Source organism: Ammospiza caudacuta, chromosome 2, assembly GCF_027887145.1.
Source record: "Ammospiza caudacuta isolate bAmmCau1 chromosome 2, bAmmCau1.pri, whole genome shotgun sequence".
In the NCBI taxonomy this organism is placed as follows: domain Eukaryota; kingdom Metazoa; phylum Chordata; class Aves; order Passeriformes; family Passerellidae; genus Ammospiza; species Ammospiza caudacuta.
In genome coordinates this window covers 94,448,966-94,476,193 of record NC_080594.1, presented here as the reverse complement: position 1 = coordinate 94,476,193, position 27,228 = coordinate 94,448,966, and the positions used below count along the sequence as shown (strand labels likewise).

The window sequence follows — 27,228 nt, the reverse complement described above, 5'->3', positions numbered from 1 at the left end:
TGGCCACTCTGCAATGCTTGAGCTCAAATAAACCAGTCAGAAATTTTTTCCAAGGCATTCTTTGACAGGCAACTTTCTACTTTCATTTATCCTTCCCTTTATTCAGTTGAATCACCACTGTGATTGAAGCTTATACTGTACATCATCTCTTTCATGAGGTTTCTTGCTCCTTACCAAAATGAAGTCTAAAATACAATCAAGAAGCCCACAAGGAAATCAGCTATTCAAGTGCATCCATACCCTACTTACCATCAGTAAGGCTTATTCTCCATCAGAAAATTAAATATTCTCCCCAAAATGGTTACCTCTAATTCCATGCAGCTCCATGCTGTCAGCTGAAGAGGCCAGGTCATTGGCTCTCCATCTCCAGTGCTTTCCCCAAAGTCAAGTGCAGCTATTGCCTCTGCTGGCTCAGCACACTGGAGATGCCATGGTGTGGCCACCAGTGAGTCTCCACCTGGGATCAGCAGGTTCAGTCAGCTCCACAGCTGCCTGCCAGCCCCTGGAAGCTGCAATAACAGCCCCTCTACAAGACAATGCACAGTTATAGCAAGTGAAGTGTGTCCCATTATCCCTCATCTCTCCAGCTGCATTCAAATCCAGCTATGAAGAGACATATCAGAATCACTGCTTCTCCAAATTCATTACAGCTCCTACTGCAAAACCACACTTCCCCTCCTAGCCAGCACAGTCACTCCCTGGGATGCACATGCACACTGAAGGTAAGCAGACCTACTAGACTTTATTAAAAATAGTGTTGATATTATTCACCACAGCTGTTTCCTCTTCAAGCTAGTGGAAAACAGATGGCAACATAACAAGAGCTAGATAATTTTAAAAATTAACTCTAAAACATGACACTTGTACAGGATGTCTTCCACTCATGCATCTCCAAATGGGATAGTAAAAATAAATTGATGCCAAATGTCATTTTGCTAGTACAATATAGCATAATTAACATATCAAGAAGAAGGGCAGAACAAAGAATAATTTAAATTACACAGAAAAGCTGCATGTTGTGTAGAACACAAAGCTGTTGTTGTAGATTCCCTACAAAAACAGAGAACATTGTTTATCTCCTCTGTCAAACACCTACAAAGCCTGACAGCATCAAGACACCTACAAAGCACCAAGACACTGCAATTACAGGTGTGGAGAACAGGGGTGTATACTTTTTAATAATCATTAGCAACTTCAGTCAAGATTCACATGGGTGGGAAACAGCAAGGAAAGTATTTAAAGTCATACTAATTATCTCTGTTAACATAATGAGGAGATTTTATTTGTGTCAGTCTAGCTCAACTGCAGCCCATCAACTCTATTTCATGCATATTCCATATGCTTAAGAGTAGAATTAAAAAAACAATAAACAGACAACTCTAACAGTCTAAAGACACATTGAGGGAGATCATGCATTATTGAGCTACTGCATGTTAAAAAATTCCGACCAAACATCAGCATTTATGGACAGACAGCAATGAAAATCTCAATCAGTTATGCATCTACAGGACCAATTTAGAGCCAAAGGAGAAAGTGTGGACAGAAATGAAAGCTGTGCTTCTGACTACCTACTTTATGGGGACAGTTCAGGCTAAGTGTTTATCTTTTTTTTCCTAATGCTTAGCACTGAAATGCAGTATGCAACAGACCCTTGAACTACCAGCTCACATCTCAGGATCTACTAATGACTCTGAGTCTGAAATTTAGAGTAGTGAAGAAAACAATGCTGCAACACTTCATTTTTCTGGGCAGACTCCTGGAAGTGACTACTTAAGTGTGGTATACATTGAAGAACTTACAAGGTGCAGCTTTTATTTCCTGGCAGAAGAATATATTTATTTTAAAAGCTAACAAACTGGTCTCTGCCAATCCAGACAACTTTCCAAACTCCACTGCAGATCCGCTGAGAAATACACTCACTTCTATTCTCCTACTCCATTAACATGCCTGGTATCAGCCTCTACCATCTATTCTATCAACATTTCTAAAAACTAGAAAGTAAATAACCAGAGCAGTTAGACACTATCTTTTACAGTACAGCAAAACTGGTCCAAAAGAAAACTCATGCGTTTGTATATCTGTTCATCCCCCTTCAAAAAAAACCCCTCAAGCATAAAACAAACCACACACATAAACTGTGCCAGATGGTTAGCACATTTAGAAACAGAGTTGGTCCTAAAATCAGCTCTGGATACACTCAACCCTATCACTGACAGTACAACACAAGCAATAGTCCCTGTGATTCTTCCACCTATCATGTTTATTGCTGCAATTTGAAGCCAAAAACAGCAGCCTCAAAGTGCCTCAAAACAGCAACACTTGTGGTCAGTAAAGCAAATATACAAACTGAAATACTGTTCTCTGTAATAATCTAGCATATATTCATGAAATACACTGCACAGGATCATAACCTGCATAATATATACTGTAATAACGCTATAACTGCTTTACATGGTTTTTTTATTCTGTCACATTACAGCGACATACGAAAACCCAACAGAACATGCAAGCAACTTTTAACTTTGAAACTCTCTGTTCAGCTGACATTTTAAAAACCCTACTTTCATTTCTGACTACTTATTCTGCTGGGTTTTGATACAGCTTTATCTGAGATGAAAGAATTCTCTATTCTTTTTCTACAGGCATAATCAAATATCACATGTTGCTAATCTTTTACTACATCACAAATACATCTAAAATGTCTGGAATAGTGGAAGTGTTTGGTGTATTGAAGAGCCAAGTAGTGAAAAAGAACAACTACAGCAAAAAAAGATATTTCCTTTCACACCATTTTATCTTTCTGACTTCCATTCTAAGAGTAGAAGACTGAATTTTGCAACTTGCCTGCCACATTATTCAGCAAATTTGTGATCTCAAGCAAGACAGTGAAGTCTCTGACATACTCATGTACTCTTCTAGCTGTGACTGTATGAATCAACTTCCTCTATTTATGGCAAGTGGGTACTAAATTAACTCTTGCCTTGGCATTTATCATCTACAAGCTTCATTCTCAAATTCACGGGATATCCTCTGTCCGGCACAGTGTGCCATTCCGAGGAAGTTGTGTAACTCCTGCTGGCATGGCTAACCAAAGCTGACACATGTTTATATTGCAGAGGAAAAAAAAAACAAACCAACAAATTGTTACCATCTTGTGAAACACAAAACTCAGGTGAAGGACACCCAGACTGCCATTTCCCATTACAAGACCCACACCCAGACCTGTTCAAGTGGTACCTCTACCATTAGTTCTCCCCCTTTTGTAAAGGCAAAGTAGACATAAACACATGTATTGAAAATTTGTCTTGTAGATTAGGAACTCAATTTCCAAATCTTAAACATAAATCCTGCCTCATTTTCTTCAGGAATCAGAAGTCATAAATGCTGCCAGTCAGGCTTACATTTAAATGGAAGATGGGGCACATGTACAGTTGATAACTGCAAAAGAACCACCTGCAAAATAAATCTGCCAAGGAATCCAATTACATCATTGAGCTCTAACCACTTACAGTGTACTTGCAAGAATGAGAAGGACACCCATTTAACAAGCTTCCTTCCTCTTTAACGAGCTTCCTTCCTCATGCTTTGCCCGGCCCCCCACCCCATCCCCATTTTAAATGCTTCACAACAACCAACTATATCATGTGGATTATCTAAAATAAAGTTCTCTCCCTTGTTATCAATAAGAGCTGCAAATTACCAAGAGTTCACACCCAGTGGAAGATGTTTACTGAATAGATAGTACAGCTCTGTGGTTTTCCCAGCAGGGAAGAAAAAACCACTTAAGGATAAGCCTTCCTTTCAACTTCTTTCCACTTCCACCTCCCTGCTGTACCCTTCAGCTCAAAGGAGCACCTAATCTTAGACAGTGCCAGAACCAACACTGCACTTAAGTAAAAGAACTCACATAAAATTCCAGCACTAACAGTCAAGCCAAGCTATAAAGAATCACTCAATAACTTACTGAACACATCTCATGGGCACTCTCTGCTACTTTGTTTTGGGAGATCCTATACCACTTTCTTTACATAACAGCTGTGAATTTTCTCCCCCCAACCCTGCAACTGCTCTCTCCTTAATCCTTGCTAACTTGATTGCCTGCCATATCCCTGCTCGTACACAAGCAAGATACCCTGAAACATATGGGAATCCTTGATGTCATGCAGCAAGGAATTACTAAACCCACAAAGTGCAGACTTTATGTGTATCTTAAGAGAAGATAAAAATCTCTAAGCAATTTGATTATGCAGAACAAGCTTCAGATGCATTTAATAGTACTCCAGTATGTGCATTTAGACTACAATTCAAAATATTTTGTGTAAGTTATCATTGCCTTTTCAAGAAAGGAAAAAAAAATAATAACAGTGATAACTTCTAACTCTTTTAACCAGGCAGAACTAAGAGGAAGATCTATATCTATAAAAGACTGGTCATTACTCTCCCTTCTGTGGAAGAAGCACATTGCAAGTACCGCTGTTCTAAGACATGCCACTGTCTTTCAAAGCAGCAGGAAACTCAAATGCAAACAGAACCAACCCTTTCATCTTAAGTACAGGTCTGCAGGGAGAACCACAGCTTAGAGGGCTGTGTAGAAATTAGCTTATGAACGGTCTGCTGCAAAGACTCCTTCAACATAGCTCCCACAGAAATAACACAGAGAAGTCTCTAAAAAAAATCCTTCTGGGGAAAGGGGAAAGAAAAGAGGCAGGAAACAAAGGAACACTGAACTCTAATAGAGCTCTTCTGCTGATCAACAGAAGGCTGCTGACATGATGTAAGGGCAGACTTGACACAGCCTGGAGAGAAGTAAGAGTATGTACCAGAAGCTTCACAAAAATCAGACACGGTTTTCAAACCACAGAAAGAGGGAAGAAGAATAAATCACTAAAAAATGTCATAGAATGAGAGCAAGATACTAGTCAAAGTCCATGGATGAAAAAAGGCACAAAAACATAGCTACAAAAGGTTAAAGAGACTTCCAGATAATTTACTTTTTGTCCATCCCAACAGTCTAATTAGCAATCACTGTGACACACTGGAGCAATAGCTGCTGCCAATAGCTCCTCCCTTGCCCTCATCCACCAAGGGCTGAGGAAGACCCGGCCATCCCAGGCGAGCCCCGGTGGCTGCAGTCATCCCACCGGGCCTGGCTCCCCTCACACACAGGATGCGCTTTATTGCCACAGCCAGTGTTACAAAACACACAGACCTATCTTCTGTTATTGCATCTCCACTTCCTCTTCTCACCCTTGAGGACTGACACCACGGTTATCCCAGGATCAGGAACTGCAGCAGGTTTTATGTGATTTGAGGCCAGCCCAGACAAGGCCGTACCCAAGCAGAGCAGTGCCAGGGCTCTCTCTGAGCAGAGCCTCTGCCCCCGCCCCGGGGTCCGGAGCTGGGCTCGGGGCCAGCCGGGACAGTGCAGCTGTGTGAACCCCGAGCAGGCTGCTGAGGAGCAGCCCCAGCACACAGCACTGCAGGAGGCCTCACTGGACACTCTGCCCCACCTCAGGGCTGCGTTCCAACTCAGACCCTTGGCAGAGCTCTGCAGGTTCCTCCGCACCCGGCCATTTGCCTTACCAGCCCCAACTCTGCCCTGATGACTTAAATTCTGGTGTTACCTTGGACCAACTCATCACTACAGAGCTCTCTGGTGGTCACCATGCTCTTGGCTGACCCTGGCTAACATCATGAACCTGCTCTACCCTTCTTTGGCTACCATATGATTCCCCACCTCACTGGCAAGATCACTGCCCTGGCTGCTTTATTGTCATGCCCAGCTTCCAGCCTGCCTTTTTTAATCAAGTAATCCACTTTGTGCTCCGTGACAAATGGAATAGGATAGCATCACATCAAATTAATCTTTTGTTCATTCAGTTCTGCTCTAAAAATTAATAAAACACACCCTTATAGCAGCAGGGCACTGGAGTTCTGCTACTAAGGTCACAAGGATCAGTGCAGTATTTAACCATCGTTATTCAGAACAGGGCAACACTTGTCAAGGCCAAGCAAAAGGTTATGTTGTAACATAAGTGAACAGCAGCTTTGCAAAACGGTAAACAGCTAGAATACAAAATGAAATTTATTACCAAAGCTATAGCAGACTTCTCTACATTGTTTAGACTCCAAGCAACTAGAACAGAAATTATTTGCCCAAAACAGTGCTCTACACCAAGACTGAGACCTTGGTAGCGCAGTGCTCAAAATTCCATTACTGTTAGCTTACTGAAAGGCAAAAACTGTATTAACTCCTGCAGATCAGCACGAGTCTAACATGCAGGGGAGGACAGCTACACAGGGGAAAGAGAAAGCAACAATTTAGTACCAGTTTCTTAATAATAGCTTCCTCTTTAGCTTCTATTCTTCAAAACCAATTCAAGTACTACAGCTGTTTTCTGCTAAACTCTTCCTACACCGCTCAACTGTTTCAGCTAAAACAGACAACATCAGCTCAAGAGAAGTCAACTTGTTCAGCAAATATCCAGGTGTCAAAATTAAGTATTAGGCAACCCTTGCCTTTTGACCTTAAATAATTCAATAAAAATTCACCAAAATCCCAGAGAACAGAAATCAGTATATTTTCTGATCCTTGTGAGAGACACTTGCTCTTGTACTGCATTTCACTTCTCCAATACTGGTTATGCCAGGGAGGATTTGCACAGAAGGCATTTGACTCCAAGTGCAGATTGACAAGAACAGGATTTTGAAAGGAAGGAAGCAAGACTTGGCTAGGCAGAGAAACAGAATCCTGCTTGTCCTCCCCTGTCCCTTCCCCTGGCAGGGTTCTCTCATCACTCTGGCACTGCTTAGCCAAAGCCAGTTGATTCCATCTCTACACGGAGCTGGGAGAGGTGCTTGTGAGTTTTCTGCATGCTACTCTGTGGGGGAAGGCACATCACAAATGAAGTAAGCAGGAAGAAAGAAGAATGCACAATGGAATAACAATGGCGGAATACCTATTCAGGTCCAAGATCCTTACTACTTCAACAAAATTGCCTTCCAGAAAAACATAGAATTAGATGGAAATTGGCACCACGACTGGTAAATATCATTTTTCTATCCTGTCCCATAATTAAGAGAGTCAACTCTACCTTGAAAAAGGCTTGATGATTAAAGATTCCACTGTATGGTACGGAATGCAGCAAAGCAGCTCAACAACAATGCCAGAGCAGGTGTTAAACTAAACATATGGCAGAAAACCATTCCACTACAAGAACAGAATACAGATGATGGTAATGTTAATAATAAAATAATAATAATAATAGTAAAAAATAATTACTCATTACACAAGTACTACTGAAAGCAGTACAGCATTTTTCTTTTAAAAGTAAATATATAATCCTGTAAAGGCAGGAATGTTGTGTACACAAAGAGACTCAAGATTAAAACTAACAACCCTCCTGATGGCAGCCCTCAGTTTCAAGTGCTTGACTCTGGAAGCTCACCGGTTCTTAGCAGACAGGGTAAACAATACAAGCCTTTTAGACACTGCTTCCAGCTGCCAGGAACATGAATGAAGACATATGTCCCATCTCATAATGTCACAGTGAGACAAATATCCAGGCTGTTTTACAGGCAGAACAGCAGCTATGTGTTTCAATGACTTCCCTAAATCAGGCAGTCTTCAAATAATTAGCATAAAAAGTCATCTATCATTAAGGCTAATCAGGCAATTAATGAACTTTAAAAATCACACCTGAGGAGACTGTAAAAGGAATTAAGTGGGCCAGGTCAAACTTACTGTCTTATATCTTGAAGGTTTGGGGCTGAACCACCCAATCTAGATTATTACAAGAGTACAAACCAATTTTGTATCTCAGTGATTATACTGCCTACAGCTCAGCCATAACTACTGATATGATTCTGAAGCCTGGGTACAGCTAAATATCTTTCAGAGGCATCACTAATAGCCTCTGAAGATGTACAGAAGATGTACAGCAGCATCCTTTTGACTTAGTTTTAATTTAGAAAAGTCTCAACCTCCTTCCCTTATTCCCTGAAAGCTCTCAATCACAGCCCTACAACAGAATTCACATTAGTCCCCATCAAAATCCAAATAAGTGCTCCATTCCTCAAAAGAAATACTTGAACATAGTCTTGATACCAAGCTGTTTTGTTTCAAAGATTTTACTTGAATGGTTGTTGAAAAAAAAATTAAAAATCCTGATTAAAATAAAACTAACCCACTGGCTCAAAATCATGTTCAGAAGCTTTATATTGTCGTCATCCTCATCCTATGCTGGCCTATTTTAGTGCTAATCTCATGTTCCCAAAAGAAAACTATCATTCAACAAACAGAAAGCAATGCAAAGGAAAAAAAAACAAACCAGCACACAGTGGTTGAGCTATGGCTCATCCTTCCCACACCCTGTTACCCCCACAGCTATGAAGGCTCAGCCCTCCAGCACAGCTGGTTTCAGGTGTACCACATAGGTCACAGAAGTTACAAACACTTTGTCATGAAAAAAAAAAAAAGGCATGCATCCATGTCCAAAACAGTAGCAAAACAGCAAGAAAAAAATATCAAATAAGTGCACATGACACCTGCACTAGATCAAAGTGCACTGTGCTTTGCCTCTGTCAAAACCCCAACCTACCCCAAGAGAAATATCCCAATTCTATCTCCTGCAGGCTGATACCCTAGAAGATAAATACACTGCAAAATATGTTAGCATTGCACCACGACACTGACAATACCAGATGTTATACCTACAATACAACAAAAGCACTGATAAACCACCATCACTGCCTCCTCCAGACGGACAAAGGGAACCAAATTCCTGTCTTCAAGGCAAAGCTACGTGGTCCTTACTCCATACTCTGAGGGAAGTAGGTAGAAGCTCCTGTCTACATCTCATATTGGGGAGTTCAGGAGAGCAATAGGGAATCTGACCTAGCCCCACAGCCAGTGTTTCCCCACCACACAAGTTAGTGGGTTTTTCAGATCACATTCTGTAGCACTGAGTTAACCCCATGCAAGGCCAGAGGAGTTTTGGCATATCTGCAGCCTGGCACTAATTCACAGACATGTAAGCTCTTATTTGGTTCTAAGCCCTTCCTGGATAAGATATTCATGGCTGACCCCATTTCATTCTGCCACTGGGCATGGTCTGTTAGGCACAGAACTTACTGCTATATGTTTCCAAATGCAGTGTGCAAGGTAGTGCTGAAATAGAGACCCCATCTCACAAGCACCTGGTACTTCTGGTTATATCTCAAACAGCCACCAAACATAAAAAAAAAAAAAAAGTTGCACACAGTACAATTAAACCTGAATAAGATTCCATCAGACCAGGAGAAAAATACACCTTAAATTCCAGAGATTCACTCTGCATAAGATAGTGAAGCCTATATTCAAGAGCATGTAGAACTAGTTATTTCCAAGAATGGATTACCATTTCCCATTACCAGAAGCAGGGCACCAGCATACCAATAATTTGCAGGTGTTATTAGGAAACTTTAAAAACAACATTTTCCACTAGACTGTTACAGAGACTGGTTATATTTAATAATGAAGCTGGCTTTAAAAGTAATTCAGCTCATTTTTTTTTTCCACTTCCAAACTCACAACTTTCTGGAATACTGTCACAGAATCAGGTGTCAAAACACACTAATTATCAGCCTGTAAGAGTTTCACTTTCACTGAAATGATTTTGCTCTATTGCAGCATTCCAAATCCCCCCAGGCACTTTTTATTCCCTGTCAAAAATCACAGAATCACCATTCAAAAATAGACAGGCAGGAGTATTGGTCTGAACAAAAATTAGCTTTTTTCCTCCCTCTCAGGCAATTTTGCTTAGTAGGTCTAAAAAATAAAAAATCCATGGGAGAGTAGGGAGAGTCACGCTATCTTGAAATCTAGTTCCTCTCAACTCTAACACGTGACACCAATTTCCTGAAGTCCATTGCAAGCACCATCCCACAGAGCACAGAGGTTGGCTCTACACATCAGCAGGACAGAGAGGGGACACCAACAGTTCCCCCAGCTTTAAACAGGGCTGGATTTGTGACTATTGACCACAACCTCCTCTGTAAGCCATCATCATCTCTGAAGCACCTAAGCCTATTCTGCAGCAGCTCCTGTTAGTGGGAACTCTGGTGTTCACAGTGGTCAAGCAGAGCCATCCAAGACCTGCTGGCCCTCAGCATGCAGCAAAATTAATTATGTGGAACAATCTACAAGCACAGGGTAAGACAAATATTTACAGAAGTAAGACTAGTGCTGGTCAACTCCTACCTCACACTTAGGGCAAGAAATGCTAATAGAGCACAAATGTGGTTCTTCAGGTATCTTAACAATTTGAAATTTGAATATTATGCAACATCAACCGAAGTCTTAAACATTAAATATCTACCCTGTAAATGTGACTACAAGTTTATAAAGAGGAACAGGCCACAGAACATTTGCAGAAATAGCTGATGGGTCCTTTCTCTTATGTACCAGGGAATACTTTACACAAAACTCAGAACTTGAACATTATGTTCCTGGAGGTAAAATGCAACTTATCATTTGAGGAATTCAGCTAATAGGTTCATGAACCAGTGCTGCAGGGATAAGTACTCTGAAGGAAGTCTCTTAGGACCAGACTTGGTCTCGGCTACAGAGAATTTGCACAAATCAAGACGAGGAGCTTACTGACAGTTACAACAGTGCACAAAATTTACAGGGGCACAGCTCCTCTGACTTGAGCAGAGCAGGTGCAAGTTTTTAGGACCTTTACTGCATCCCTGAAACATAATAGAGTCCAATAGCAACAATAATCCCCTACATAGCAAAATGGCTTTTGGGTTTACCAAATTCTCAGACACCCTGAGCAGTACAGTTACCTTTATACAAGTGCAGAAGACGTGAGAACCTTAATAGTGGTTCTGTACCCAGATAATATATTATGCTGAAAGACACACAGCTGCTGGAGTTTCACAATTCTGTCAGTATTTTTGCCTACCTTGTGAGAAACAACTCAGCTCCTTACAATATGGAGAAAAAATATAATGTGCAGCTACCTCCATGCACAACCTATTTCATGTAATCACTTACATATCTGCTGTCAGGGACATTTGAAAAAAATCAAAGGAAGACAAGAAATTGTACTGATCAGATCTGTAGAGGAGTGACAGGTCTCACTGCTAGCACTCCTTGCTTATATCTGCTAAAATTTACTCAAAGCAGCTAAGAAGATAAATATTTTCCCAATATTAAGTTCTCCACGAGAGCAAATGCTGCCATTTCAGAGATATTCCAAAGTCAAAACTGGAAGGGAAAACAAATCAGCAAGTGCATTTATAAAGAGAAAAAAACAATGCTTCCAATGCAAGTCTCATCTTAAGAGCAGGTGTTTTGTGAAGAAGTTTTTCAACATGTATTGCAGCACTAAAGTTTTCATGACTAGTAACAGCACGAAGAATGAAAGCTGCAATCCCAGAAACGGCACTCGCAGCTGGCAAATGGCAACAACAGAAGAGCTGACCACTGGACTACGAAGAATTTGCATTTGTTCCATAAAACTTAGGGCAGCCACTCAGATACATAAAGTATTCATAAAAGCACAATTTTTCTCAGGAAGAACAGAACAACTACTTGCAAAAAATGAGAGCAATTCTGTTGGACAACTGCATCTCTCTTTTTTACTACCTTTGAATTATCTGCAACAATGCAATCCCAACCAGTAAATCAAACTTAAATATGGCCGGTTTGGAGAGGATGGATTGGTTTTGTTTTAGGCACACACAGCTCTCACATTGTGCCACAGTGTCAGAGCTCAATTTTCCAAGGCTGTGTTCATGTGTTCTATAGCAGTCACCAGCCTTTCAAACCAGAATCAAAAAGCAACTGTAGGATGTCACACCCTGTGTCTCCTGCAAAATAGATCTAATTTTCCATTACAAACTGGTGATTGTTCCTGGGCAGGGGGAGGGAGAGAGGGAGGGAGAGAGAGACTAAGAAAGGCAGCTTTTGTACTATCTACCAGATTTTTCTTCTATTTCTACCACCCTCCTTCCTACAATTCTACAAGCTGAACGACAGCCAGATAAATCAACGGAACTATTTTTCACCGAAATAAGATAACAAAACATCTGAGAAGTTTCAAAATACAGTTCAATTTCACTGTTCAATTACACAGTTAAACACAAGCACATATAATTACCTTTAAGAACTCACTAATTGGTTTAAAATGCACATCTCAGAAGATGCTAAGAGAAATAGCTTTCAGAATGTTGCACTGTAGCGCTCAATGAAACAGGAAATGAGGAACAAAGAAAGGAATTTCATAGATTCCAGATGTACTCTAACACCAGCTGGGAAATACAAGCAAGAATCAACTCCAGCCTTGTAAAAAGCTACCACTGTTTTCTTCTAGAGTTCTTACACAGAAGTAAGTAGCTGTAAACAATTTGTAAACAGAAATATTTTTAGAAGGAATTGGAAAGAGTAATAAACTTCTTCCCTTCCCTCCTATTTTTAAGGAGTTTAAAACTCAGCCACCAGTTAATCTGGTTTTTTGAGCTGCTTTTTTTAAACATATGAAATCTAAATAAACAGTCATAACAGCAGCACAACTGTAAATATTTCAAGTTGTCCTATTTCCAATACTTGGAATATTAAAGCTGAATGAAACTCAAAAGCAAGGAAAATTCAAAAAACAGTAAAATTGACTTACACTACATGCCTTCCATGCAACTGGAACTAAACAGAATTTAAATTTGCAAATTGCTATAAAACGAGTTATCAGTCACTTAAAATTTTTATTCCTACATCTATAAATTTAAAAAAAAGAAAACACACTCCAGATTAAAAACCCAGGAAATAAAACTCCTTCACAAGTTCAAACACCCTTCTGCTCCCTGTGTAACAACATCTCCAATGTTTCATCTTCCTTTTTTTGAAACACAAACTCAGGCCTTTCAATGCAAACTTCTTCTAAATGGATTTTGAAATCTCTTCATAAACAAGTTTAGAGACAAAGAGACAAAATACATTTCCCCCCAAAGTCACTGTAACATATGAAATGAAAGCTTAAGCTTGAAGCATGCATCTTATGGAACACAGATCTGTGTCCCCCTCCTCCCCTCATCACAGAAATAGTTGTTCTTCCCAGCTTTGAAACTTTTCATTCATTTATTGCGCATGCAAGAATTGAGACACTTCATCTAACATGCATCCACCTCCTAGCAGTGTGTAAAAGTACATTCATATTTATGCAAATTAAACACTGCATCAAATGCTAGCTGCTAAAACCTACCAGTCATTCTGAAGGAAGTGAAACCCTCTTACCATCACATCAGCCTAATCCACTTCAGTCAGTGGCCATGCAGTCACAGCTACAAACCTCAGCAACAGGGGACAAACAGCAAGATTCGGCTGCTGGGCTAATGAAGGGACCTTCGTTTTGCCCCAGTGCTGCCTGAGAGGCAATAACACACAAATGCACAAGTCTCTAGCAAAGCAGAAAGAAATGGTAATACTTCAGAGGTCTGGAATGAAAACTGAACAGCAGAAATGTTAATCAGAAGCCTCAAAAGTCTTCAACATTTGTGTTCTTCCCTCAAGAGTCTTCAAAAATACAGATACAATATATTTTTTCTCTTTCAAGCAGAAGGGAAAAAAAAACCCAAACAACCCTCAAAGACCTCAAACTTTCCACTGAATATATGTAGTGTTTTACAGCTGGCACTGATCCACTAAAATTTGAGAAAGGAAAACAGGGGGAAAATATTGCAGTTCTCCGTAGTTTTGAAGCTTCACATCTCATTTTGCAAAACTTTCACCCAGAAAGTCTTCTATAGGAGGAAAACAACATGTAAAGTTTCAGGGAACTTCCTTTCCCCCTGGTAGAGGTTAGGATGGGAGAGGAAGGAAGTCAGATTTGCTTTGTTTTTACTCCAAAACAAAGCTTTATTTGGGTCCTAAATTCAGTCACCAACCCGCCACGCTGAAGAAATCAGACACTGCTAAAGAACAGAAATTTCATAAAGTTTAGCAAATGTCAGTAAAATCAGAAGGTTAGAATGGGTGAGTCCACAATCAGCTTTTCTGTTTAATAAACTATAACCTTTTATTAACTCCAAGATTGAGCTTTTTCTTGGTGTAACCACAAAATGCATAAACCTGGAGTACTAGAAAGTTTAAAAGCACAGCATTAAGATTTACTAATGCGTGTTTTGACTATTAATATATGCCTTAGGTGACTTGCTCCCCAGAAGCATTAATGGTCCACCAGCACACACACATTAATTTTCCTCTGACATATTTGCCTGAATATTTGTTGGTCAGATCAATATGAGCAATGCAACTCTGATATTTAGATCTTTTACAGTATGCAGCCCAGTCTACAAGCCTCTGATTTTATTCTAGGCTTCTGGCTCTCACAAGAGCTAGCTCTAAGATTTATTCTCCAAACACATCCGTTTGCAAAGTGCATTGTAACAACATGAGAAGTGTTAAGTACTCCTCAACAACTCAAAGTGGATTTTACCTCATCCTTTCCCTTCCCCCACCTCCCCCAAGAAAAAAAATTGCTACATGAGATATTCAAAGACTTAACTCGACTCTCACAGAAGTGCAATTGCTGGCTTTAAAGAATTATTCCTAATTTACACTCCTGTAATGGACATCACTCAGTGAGAAAGGACAGAGGGAATTTTAACCTGATTAATACTATCAAAGGTATTTTTGATGAGGTTTTTCAAATGTATTTTCTAATCTTGGTGTAGGCAACACTGTCCAGTTGTTTACATGAGATCTTCCTTAAATGGGAGCATCAGTGCAACAAATTACTTCATATGACAACAGAGTGCTTGACAACATAAGTGCATAAGTAGAAATTTTGCTTTGATGCAGAGAAAGGGGAAAGCTCTCTCAAGCATAAATATGATAATCAACATGAGGTGCCTCAGCTTTAAAAGACAAGTGTGTGATGGAGAAATGGGGCAGCATGTGTGACTATTAATTAATACCAACTAGAACACCTAAACTTTCATAAACAGCTACGGTCCTGAACTGAGTGTGAGATTCAAGTAGTTCTCAAGCAGGAGGTCAGAGATACAGATACATCAGTTTGTCAAGTAATCTTCTTGCCATTTTCTCTGGAGTTTTAACATTTATTCTCCACAGCAGCTGACCAAGCTGGTGTGTAATGGCAGCTAACAAATACAGCACCATCAAGAAAACCTACAGTAAGGAAGGGGAGTGAACTGAAGAGCACAGAAGGAGTCAGGCAGTGTCACAACATCACCAGTACCCAGACATGAACACAACGGATGCACCTGCTGTCCCCTCCGACTCCCCACACACGCACACTCCCAGTCAAGCTCCTGGACACTTGTCCAGAAACACCTCTGACAACCACTGCAGTGTACAGCTCACTAAAATGGAAAAAAACTAAACCTCAAAAGAAAATTAAGTTGCATTCTTTGGTTCTGCTTTGCAAACTGAACTGGATTTTCTCTCCTGAGAGCAGAGAAGCATCAGTCAACAGCATGTGTGCAAAGAGCACTTCATGGCTGGGAGCAACATGAGCAGGGAAGGGGAAAGACAAGACCTGCCTTCCCAACAGCACCAAGGGACTAATCTGGGGTACTATATCATGATTTCATGCTTTGGACTGCAGCTATCAAACAGAATGGAAGAAACATGCAATACATAAAGTACAGCATCAGGCAGAACTGACACATAAAAAACAGAGCAGGAGAAGGTAATATTGGCATCTAACTAACCCGGCAATTTCAGAACTAAAGATCTGGTTTTAACCAATGATAGTGAAATAGTAAAAAAAAACAAAAACACAAAAAATATTCATCAGTCTGAAGAGTAATTCAGGGCAATGAAGTTTTCAAAAGCATTTTCTGGAAAACTGAGAAAGATATCCAGCATTTGTATGTCCTTATGTAAGAGCATTTGGTATTCTGACCATCAGACAATCACTTACATGAAGAGACAAGAAAATACTTCTCATGAGACAGATTAAATAACAGTTCTTTCAAATGTACCAACTCCAGAAGAAGATCACAAGTTTGCTTATTGACATCAAGGGCCCTGAGCATGTCTGTTTAACAGATTCACTCCTGTGAATTTACCTCTACACACTCTATAAACCAAAACACATGAGCTTCCACTTATATATGAATCCTTCTCTACTTAAAAGAAAGGAAAGCTATGGATGGAATGCTATGGAGTTTGGTATCAGGCTGGCAGCCCCAAACACATCTTCTATTTCTTCAAAACTGCATTCACTGCAGCATTTTCCACTGCTACCTCTGTTTCCTCCTCTCACTTGCAGAAAATACAGTCTTGCTCCAGCCATGGCTGCTCTGGACAGTCCATAAAAAGCCAGGGCACTCTGCCTCTAGGAACAGCAGTGGACCCAGCCTTTTCCATTCAGAACACCAAATACAAGCTGGTCAGAACACAGCCACCACCAAATCTAGCAATGTCAAATACTGAACCAGCAGTGACAAATCTGCATAATTTACTCTGCATCTTCCATGGCCTGTGAGTCTCAAGCCTTAATGAGCATTGCTACAGTCAATCAATATGAACGTTAAGTTGCCACTTTATTTCACCTATGCAACATCAGTTTAAGCTGCACTTGTTAACTTTTTAATGTGAAGAAAAGATATTGAGAAGTCTTGAATATATTCAGGGTGAGATGCAAATAGCTTTTCTTCCTTTGTTTTCTTCTTGGTCCTCCAACTTAGAAACACCGGAAAAAAACATTGTTATCTTTATAAGAAACATTTCACACTTCCTAAATAATTTTCCATTTGTTTTTTATAAATACATACATACAAATGTGTATATGTACATATGTGTGTATATCTATATATGTATATATATAATGAGAGAGTGAGAAAAGTACCTGGGAAAAACTCTCTCATTCTAAAAATATTTATTCCACAACCTTGTGCCCCATTTAAAAGGGAATAAATCCTTTTACAGTATTATGCAATGAACATATTTAGTCGTAATTACTTCTACAAGTAACCACTTAAGGCACTAAATCCCAGCAGACAACATTAAAAGGGACATCTTCTAAAGACAAAATGGATTTTCCTGAACAACCTTAGTATTAATAGACTTTAGGGAGACCTTAAATTTGTCAGGGACAAGAGAAGTTTCTTTTTAGCCTGGGAAAGGCAGAGACATCTCTCAAACATTTACACTGTAACAAGTTTAATGGTGGAAAGCCTGTAAATACCTTCTCTTGGCAATTGACCGGCTTAAACAGCAGTAAACTAGCACTTAACTAAGTACTCTGCCTGACTTCACCCAAGACTCTCAGCTTCACAAGTTTAATTGCTTTCACAGTGTCTTAAACTACACAGCTCTCCATTAATTAGTAAAGAATAAGAGGCAAAGAGATGGCATATCTACAGACCAACCATACTAATTTTGTCAACTGGACATAAACAAGTTCTTGCAGTTCCTAGAAAATTGAGTGAGTTTAGAACAGGGTTAGCTGTGTGTGAAGCACCAACCTACATCAGATAGGAGCCAACTTTTATCACAAATATTTCACTGCTTCATGATTCTGCTCACACTTACTGCTAAGGATAGCTTATGCCACTGGAATTCCCAAATTTTAGACTAAGGCCTCAACACCTTGTAACCACAAAATGGCCCTTTTAAAATGCGATAAAAGAAAGATTTAGAAGTTCATGAATGTCTGAAATTGCAACAAGCATTCACATTGCACAAGGGGATTGTTACTATCTGTCAGCTCAAAAGCACAATGAGCAGAGGGTCCCCTCAATATATTACAGTTCCAGTAAACTCTCAGTGTGCAACATCCTCCTGCCCCAATTACTACTTTCAAACTATCAGACAGAACTATAACAAGCTCTACTACTGCTAGAAAAAATACTATTTTAAAGCAGAGCCCAATGCCCGTAAGTATAACAGTACTAGATTTTAGGGACATGAAAAGCTTGCTAAAGCGAAAATTCACAAATGAGCTGTTTCTTTAGATTTTTCATGTATAAACAATTTCACAAAGTAAAATCTGGCAGCAGGTTCTCTGCTAAGCAGCATACAGCTTTCATCAACAGAAACGCTAAACATGAGCTTTCGTTTTTTTCAACTGAAAGTTTAATAGTTGATGCCATTTAAGGAGAAAAAAAGTAGCAATTAAGTACAGCATATTTAGTAAATATTAACAGTGCAACAAAAGTCATGTTGTCAAGCAGAAGGACTCTTTGTAGTTTTTCCAGCCAATCATCAGCCACAGAGCCTTATGTTGTTTCCTTTCAGGTTTTGAAACACTGACTCATGGAAATATCAGCACTGCACACTTCCTCAAAGTGGCAATCTTATAGGAAGTGTTTGTTTAGTCTTACATGACACATTGTGTTGTTTATGTATAAGGGATTCCGGTAAAAATAATTTTCAATTAAGGAAAAAAAAAAAGACATAAGCACAATGGTTTCAATTATGGGAAGCCAAAATAAACCAATTTCAACTAGACATCTGAACAGCACATTCATTAACACAAGTACTACTACTTTTCTTTCTACTGTACATTACTTCCTTGCAACATGAGCAGAAGTTGCCAGGCATTAACTTCTTTCAGTTCAACTAACCACAAAAGAAAGTAGACAAGAGGTAGCACAGGAACAACTCCTCTTAACACTGGTACCCACAATGACAGTTCACACTGCTGCTCCCCAGCTTCAGTATCTCAGTGAGACATCTTTAGGAGGTGCCACACCACTGTCAGTTCAACTGAGTGAGGCAAACACACATCTTCCCACAAAGCTTAACTGTTCCAACACTTTGAAAAAAGGAGACAGATGGCTCAAGCTAAATCCAAGCTTGACTAGAAACAACACTGCTCAGAACATGGAAGCATTTAAGAGATGCAGAATGTAATAACTCACCTAGCTTAATATGCTGATTCCATGCAGCCTATCAAGTCCCAAAAGAACAAGTTATACAAGCAGAAGAAAATGCCTTCATTTACCTGCAGCTTCTTGGAAATACAGGACAAGCCAGCCATAGCAGCACACTTCATTCGGGCATTCAAACATCTCCAGGCTACAAATGTTTTGCACAGCCAAAAGCCTCCCAACCACATCTGCCTCCTCATTAAAAGAGGAGTGCCAACATGGGTGTCATCCACTGTGTTTGCACTCATTCCTCAATGAATCAATCCTACATTTCATCCAATTTATTCTAAGGCACACCTGTATATCCGTGTCCCCATTCATGATTTGCCAGCAGAGGTGCTACAGAGAAGGAAATGTCTTATCAGATCAAGCACAGAATACCTGAAAGTCAGAAATCAGACAGAGCTTGGCTATGAAACAAGCTCCCAAAGAACAGAACTGACCATCTCCTTAGCATGATGAATCAAAGCAAAACATGGAAAATGACAATCCTTTTTTGCCCTCAAATAAGTTTTCTTCTCTTAACCCATTCATTGAAAGATTAAAGCCTCCTGTCACTAGAAATGAGAGAAAACTACAAGACACCCATGAATGGGAGCTGCTAAAAGAAACTATTTGGAATAGCTGAAAAAAGCAGTGTCCCTCCAATGTTCACCATCTTTTCAGTGGTGCCCAGCAAAAGGATCAGGAGGAATGGCCAAAAATAGAAACACAGTTAAGTTCCACCTCAACATGAAGACCTTCTTTACACTGATGATTTATTAAAAATATGGATACTGATCTAGTACCGATATCCAACTGTGATGGACAAAGACTCTCTAATAGTTTAAAGTTAGGAAGTGTATGTTTATTGCAATGCTGGGCAGCATGTGGGACAGCTCCCAAATACACACTGCAATTTACAGGTGATTACAGAGTCCTTTTATCTACACAAGTATTGAATACCCAAAATACAAATGCATATTCATAACTTTGGAACATCTCATTGCCCGTTTGTATGGTAATCAGTTCAAAATAATTAAGCATGCATAGTTTGTTCCTTGAAATGGGTCGGTGGTCCCTTTCACGGAGAGGGGACCCAAAATGAGGACGTAAATGAAGTCTTCCTCATTCTCACCTTTCTACCTTTTCAATGCAAACATGACAAATGAACCCTTGGTAGAATTCCCATTCCCTGTCTTCAATTGGTTTCAGAACAGAGGAGGCCTACAATTGTCTTATGTTCCTAAAAGCTATTTATCAGTTTTTATAGTCTTCATTATAAACTCAGCTAACCAAACATTATGTTGGCAAGCAATCAATTATTAGTTAACTACTAACTCTTAACTTCATCAAGGCCTACCCATTTATTTTGATTAACTCTAATAAAGCTTATCTCTAACTAAAACGTCAGCTCCTTTAAAATCCTTAAATTCCTTAAAGTTTTGGTGTCACTGAGGGTGGCAGAGCACCGGAACATGTTGTCCAGAAAGGTCATGGAGTCTCCCTCTCTGGAGACACTCAAAAACCAGCCGGGCACTTTGCTGTATAACCCATGCTGGATAACCCATGCCTTGGCAGGGGGTTTGCAGAGGATGACATCCAGTGATGCCCTCCCGCCCTGCCAGCTTCGTGAGTCTGTGACCTCCCTTCAGATCCACTCACAGGACCTTCTGTAGGGAGCCTACAAGCTCCATGTACAAATTCTAGAAGATGAGGATTGCTTTACAAGGCCAGTCTCATTAGGAATACTTCCTCAACCCATCAAAGCAATCCCGCCACTTCCTATTTTTGTGAAAATTTCCCAAGAGACAGTCAGCTACAGAGAGGAGTGTGACTTGGGAACACGAGTGGCCGAAGGCGGCGGGGCTGCCGGGCGCGCTCGGCTGCGCCCCCTGGCGGGCAGCGGCGGCACGGCGGCGGGCATTGTCCTCCCCGTGCTCCGGGAATCACCTTCCGCTCCGGCGGCACCAGCCAAGCCAAGCGCCGGGATGCTCGCGGCTTTTCCGCTCGCCATCCAGCCTAAAAAACAGCGGGGATCCTTGCTGCGGTTCTACAGGAATCAAGTGCTCCGCGCCGACAGCTGAAGTCAGCAGCAGGATTAACTTTAGTCCGCCACATAATGAGCTTCATCTCAAGACTTCTGCAGCTGTTATTGTATTCGATCCCCTCAACAGTGCAAAGGAATTCCCACACTCTCGTGACTTCAATCATTCAGGTATAAGATCATCACTGTTTTCTTCTCAAAAAAACCCCAACCGATCAAACACAAACAGCTTAGCCACAAGTCATCATCCTATACGCGGGATGCGTTCTTAGCCCTTTTACTAAAAAATCACAGATGGAAACAACTTGCAATATCTTCACTCGCATGGTGTCCGGATTTCTCCCCTGTGAAAAGACCTTTTTTAAATTCCCCTCCCCTCTTTGAAAAGAGACAGAGAGCAAGTCTCCGTCCATACTCTGTAGGCTTACTGAATCTCTTTTCTGGATGTATACGAGAAAATAAAACGAACACGTAATTTTTAGTTTATATGATAATATTTTAATTCATAAAAACTGCTGTCACTAAACTACCTGTTGACAACGAGGAAACGATCCTAGCAATGGTCTCTTTGAAATGCTAACGCCACTGTACAATAATGAGATTTTCTACGTAATCTCACGTTTCAGTTTCATCCAACACGCCAATTGGAAGCTGCGAATTTGTTTCCGAAAGCAGGGAAACGCAAAGGAATATTTTTTCAAGAGCTTTATTAGGAAGCCACACGCCCGCGGTACCCACCGCTGCGAGCCCGGCGCTCAACGCCGCCGCTTCCCCGGGAGCTCGCAGCCCCCGCGCCCCATCCCGGGCAGGAGAGCCGCTCGCTCGGCCTGAGGGACCGATTGTCTTACGGAAACGAGGGATTTCCCTCCCAGCCGGCACACTCAGAACTCGACGAGGGAGAGTTTAATCCGCTCGCTGACATCTGTCGCTTACTTTCTAATAATGTGGTTTGGAACTCGCTCAACACAAGAAGAAGAGCGAATCTCCAAAAGCACGAGCCGGAGGAAGCCGTGAGGAAGCGACAGCAGCCCCTGCCTGTCCCCCTGGCCGAGGGCAGGGGCTGACACGGCAGCTCCTGCACGCAGCCGCTTTTGGGCCGGCTGCACAGCAGCCCTGCCAGAGACACACAGCGCTGAGACCCGGGGGCCGCCTTCAAACTTTTACAGCGCAGCTTAGCAGCAAAAATGAAAAAGAAAAAAAAAAAGAAAAGAAAAAAAACCGCTCTAAAAAAACCCCAAAAAAAACCCCAAAAAAAACAAAACCCGCGAAATCGGCCGAACTCCCTGCGCTGCCCGGACTGCTGCCGGCGCCGCTCGCCTGCCGGACGCACGGCGCTGCCCGCCCGTCCCCGCGGCACCGGCCGCCTCCCAGGCACCGACCGCCCGCCCCGCACGGCCCCGCGGAGCCCCCCCGGCCGCGAGCACCGCCCGCCCCGCCGCCTCCAGCGCTCCCCGGGCGGGACGCAGAGCCAGGGCAGCGCGAAGGGGCCTCGGCGCCTCGCCGCCCTCCGCTCCAGCGGAGCTCCCTGCCCGCTGCCCCGCGCACTCACCGATTTTAATCCTGACGCTCTGGAAGACCCGCAGCCCCTCTTCCTCCACCGCCATGGTGCTGCCGCCGCCGCTGCGCCTGACGCTCAGCAGTGCTGGAGCCCCGCCGCCGCGGAGGAGGCGCGGGGAGCGGGCAGGAGGAGGCGGGCGAGATACTCCGGCAGACGGGAAGGAGGGAGACCGGCGGGACGGCTCGGGACGCACCGCGACCGGGCTGCAGCGAGCGAGGGACGGAGCGGCCGCGCAGCCCAGCGGAGCGCAGCGCCCGCCTCCCCCCCCGCGGGCTGGCAGCGCCCGCCCCGCCGCCGCCCCCTCATTGGCCGGCGGGGCGGCGGCCGCGGCGCTCATTGGCTCGCTGCCCGGCGGGGCGGGGGGAGCGCGGGGGAGCGCGGAGCGCGGCAACAGCTGGAGCGCGGCCGCCCCCCGCAGCACGGCCCGGCACGGCCCGGCACGGCCCAGGCACAGCGCGTCCGGCCGGGACCCCAGCGGGCAGCGCGGCCCGGCAGGGGCTCACCAGCTCCGTGCCCCGCTCCGGTGCCGGCCCGGACCAGCCGCCGGCAGCAACCCTTGGCGTCATGGCGAGAGAGGGCGAGAGAGAGGGAGGGATGTGCAAGTCTTCTTTCCCACAGAGCCATAAAGAGAGGGCTGTAGCGATGCCCCAGGTTGAAAGCCATTCATTAGCGAGCAAAAGGTCCCGTATTAAATAAACAAACCCGTTCGGGCGCTGGGAGCAGGCCGGTCTGTCTTCCTGGCTCCATTTGATCAGCGGCAAAGCTGGCTCTACCTGATTGCACGGGGAGAGCAGGGAAATCAGATTTCAGACTTGCGTGATTACACATTAAACAGCAAGAAATAGGACCTGTGTCAGCGTTCAGTGCCAAACTTTGGGTCTTGTAAAGTCAGTAATTGAAATACGCCTCCCCAAAGGTCTGGCAAAAGCAGAGCACAAGGTTCAATGGAGGTCTACAGATTATTTCAAAAACTAAGAAATCAAATCACCTTTGGTGCCGTCACAATCCCCCTCAAGAGACTTGGAACATCCCTATGCAGAACAGCCCAGGCACATCACAGTCCAACACGTCTGATAAGCACCAAAAAATGCCCTTTCTCAAGCCTGCAATTAAAAAAAAAATACTTTTCTATTCTAGTTCTAATTTCAGGACTGATAGAAAGGCAAACTCACTGAGGACAATCTATACATATATTAAAAAGCTAGTAATGAAGAAGAAATGAGAAGGCAAATCAGTCACAGGCAGTATGAAGTCTGTACCAAAGAGGTGCTTGAAGGCCTGATGAAAACAGTTGGGCAATCCATCAGTGCTTGAATCATGGAAGGTAGAACATAAAATAAATGTCCTTTATTACCAAAAACAAAAGGTGAGGTATTGAAGTGCAGAAGAGCAAATGAAAAGTTGGGAAGGGGCTACAATAGCAGAGGAAGTCAGCTTGTAGGAAAGCCTGAGGCATCTGAGATTTCCAACACAGGTATGGGTCTAACTGAAGGAAGCTGGCAAGCTCAGAGCCAAAAAAGGAAGCAGTGAGTTATCTCTAGGAGCTGCCTGACTTACTGTGTCTTCCTTGTCTGCATAGCCAAGTGACATATGTAATTTGATAAAAATACTTTTACAGCACAAGACTCCAAAGAGATTTAACAAAGTACAGGCTTCCATTTACCAACACCCATGCTGTACTTCCTTTTTCCTCACTGTAATATGTCCTCTGCAACCTCATTATACTCATTCCACCATGTGCCATCTTTTCTTTGTAATGTTCTCAGCTCACTCCCAGCCACACTTCAGCTCCTCTGCCTGCTGGTCCTTCACATCCCCCGTGATACCTACAGTGCTCCTGCCCTAATAACCTTTAGCATTTTCTGCACCATGACCCAAATTTCAATTGTTACAATAATTCTGATTCCCCTCTTTTTGTCTCACCTTCCAACTGGACAAGAGGCAACACAAGCAGCAGTCTGAACAGAAATTACAAGAACTCTGATCAGAGAGCTCACATTTTAAGAAGACATTTTCTCAGACCAGCTAACCTGATGTTGCCTCTCAGATGATGGATATGACAAACAATTTTGGGGTATACATGCTGAGGTATAAAAAGAAATATGCAAAGTCTGTCGCTTTTGCACTTTCACCACACATGCACATTCCTTGAAGATATTGATACAAAATAAATGCAAGTCCACTGGGCCATCTCACTGAAGAAAAATGGCAAGCAACAATGCTGTACATAGGCACAAATGAAGAATTACAACTATAAGCAAGTGGATCATGTTCAGCTATAAGCAAAGATATCCTGTGCTTAGAATCTTTTAAATCTTCCTCAACAGCATCAGGAAGAAACCTGATTCCTTTAAATATTAGGGACATCTTTAATAAAATATTTTACTTCTGTGTTTGCTACATAAGGACTTCAGCTGGCCTCGTTTCTGTGTTGGAAGCTCTTCTTATCTGCAGAAAGTTGACCCCAAAATAGTAATTTTTAAAAAATCAATTTTTCAATTCTCTTCCCAGCATTTGCTGCTGTAAGAGCTGTTCTCAGCAGATACTGAACAGGCTATCCTTCCCAATTTGCCATTGTGTTCTTTCCAGATAGTCATGGCATTTCTATCTGTATCCTTTATGCCCAGAAAATGAAAGAACATACCTACCTATAATAGAGTCTTTGTAGTTCAGAAAAATCAAGCTCTACATAAATTCCCCACCCCTTGATGTGCACCCAAATTTACAGTCAGAGCCCACCATCTTAAATCTAATGTCATTTCACCCAGCATACAGTCACCTTGTAATCTAAGGTGCAGGTTTTCTCCCACGCCCTAACCTCAAGTGTTGCTTGCAACCTCACCCTGTGCTAACGCTGGGCTCACAGGGGTGTGTGGTGTAACACATTTGTTGGCTAAAAAAACTACACTGTCATGACTCCCCTTTGTATTTTGTGAAAAACAAGAGGCCCATAAGCCATGACACTTGGAAATCCTTCACCCAGCATCATAAGCAACCTGATCAGAAAGCATCTCAGTCCAAAGGTGTGGTTAGGGCACAGTGGCGTGCTGGGCAGCTTCAGGAATGCATGTCTGCCCATGGCTACACTTCCAGGCCATTTTCAGGATGGCCTAGCTTTGCCAAGAGCACAGATATGTCCAGGAGAAGTATGGCAAAATTTAACCATAAAGCCAGCCTTTCCTGTGAAATGTAGAGGAGCACAACCAACTTCCACACTTAAGCATAACAGAAACTACCAAGATGCCTACAGAATCAATTAGCAACAATTGAACCAGACCAACATTTAAAATCATCAAAACACACAGAACATTAGTAAATTAAAAAAAAAAAAAAACAGCGCATAGCAAGAAAAAATAGGGAAAAAAGCTGGCACCTTCTTGGAATTTTTGCCGTGGAATAAATTAATATTCCTCACATGAAAATCTACAAATGGCTGCTTGCAGCTCTGTGCTGTCCAGTTATGCTTCTGGTTTCCCACCAGATCTTCTCTGCTGAAGCTGTTTGTCAGTGCTTCTGTGTACCAATGTGCTAGTTTATTTTCTGTCAGATCTTGTTTTCTTGACATGCAGCTGAAAGCTTGCTGCTTCCTCTGTAATAAACTTGTCTCCAGATGTTATAGAGTCCAACAATATAAATGCAAGTACTGTTTCAAAATTCATATGAATATGTATTTTTAAAGATGTTAAACATAGTATAAAAAACAGCCAAGGAGTGTGTGCTGCTTTTTCAGTTTGTCCATTGCTGAAATGAAACCTCAGCAGCAGCATCACATATGTGTGTGCATATTACACATAACTTGTGCAGGCAACATGAGGTATGCAGCTGCAGCAGGCTCATCAAAAAAATCTAGGCAAAGTGAAATACTGCTTTTTAAGATGTGGATGAGTCTGTTAGTGACAATGTCTATCCCAACTTTCTTCATCCAAGCCATATGGGTTTATATTATCAGCTCTTCAGAGGATTCTTGAATCTAAATTAGACTACAAAGAAGGTCATTTTCTGTGACTCATTTGTGCCAAGCAAGGAAATCATTTCCTCTCTTGATCTACATGATAGCTTTCTCTTGGGAGGAAACAGAATATAAGAAGCTCTCTAATCTCCTTTTGCATTATGCAAGAAACTAACAAAAAATGAACCTTCTATCCCCAGGGTAGCACAAAGCTGCTACCTATATTTATGTGAAGGAACAACATATTTAAGACAAATCTAAGGAAATATCACTGTTATAAAAAGCAAGACTATGATCTGATGACTAAGATATTGTAATTGAATTCTAGGAAGACATAGACAGTTTTAACTAATAATATCTGTACCAGGCCTAAAGGCAGCTACTATCCATGTCGAGATGCTGCATGATATGACAACTGTGCTGACTCAGGTGATCCAATAAACATTTATCCCCGGCAAAGTGAGTGGAGAAGTAAAGAACTCTTTGTTAGAGCCTCTGCATCCTATTCCCTGTCTGAGTGGTAAATTCAGACCTTGCAGTGATCCCTCTCACAGGAAGACAGCAAAAGTAGCTGGATATTTTTGCTCCTGAAGTCCTAGAGCCACCCAACTGGTCAGGAAAATCTGCAGTCCTTCCTTCAGTCTCCATGCATAGTGAGATATGGCAGAAATATACTATGCAAGTAGGAAATTAAGACTGAATCTGTGATTACCTGTGGCTCCCCAGGCTAAGAGTTCACATCTGATGTACTCCAGAGGAATGATGAAACAGTAGTGAAACTGCTTGTTTGGTTGGTCTGGCAGAAAAACA

General features: G+C 42.0%; 1 protein-coding gene across 2 annotated transcripts in view; it reads right to left on the bottom strand.

Moving 5' to 3' along the window:
* RASA3 (RAS p21 protein activator 3) overlaps positions 1 to 22,629 on the bottom strand; it is a 129,130-nt gene extending 106,501 nt beyond the window's left edge. Inside the window, exon 1 of one of the 2 annotated variants that reach the window (XM_058821936.1) lies at positions 22,461 to 22,629. In XM_058821936.1, the coding sequence (XP_058677919.1) occupies positions 22,461 to 22,515 (55 nt within the window). In that variant the 5' untranslated portion in view covers positions 22,516 to 22,629. Of the gene's footprint in view, positions 1 to 12,149; positions 12,234 to 22,460 lie in introns of those variants that run through there. The other variant, XM_058821943.1, reaches the window with a different exon arrangement.
* Between the last annotated feature and the right edge of the window lie 4,599 nt (positions 22,630 to 27,228).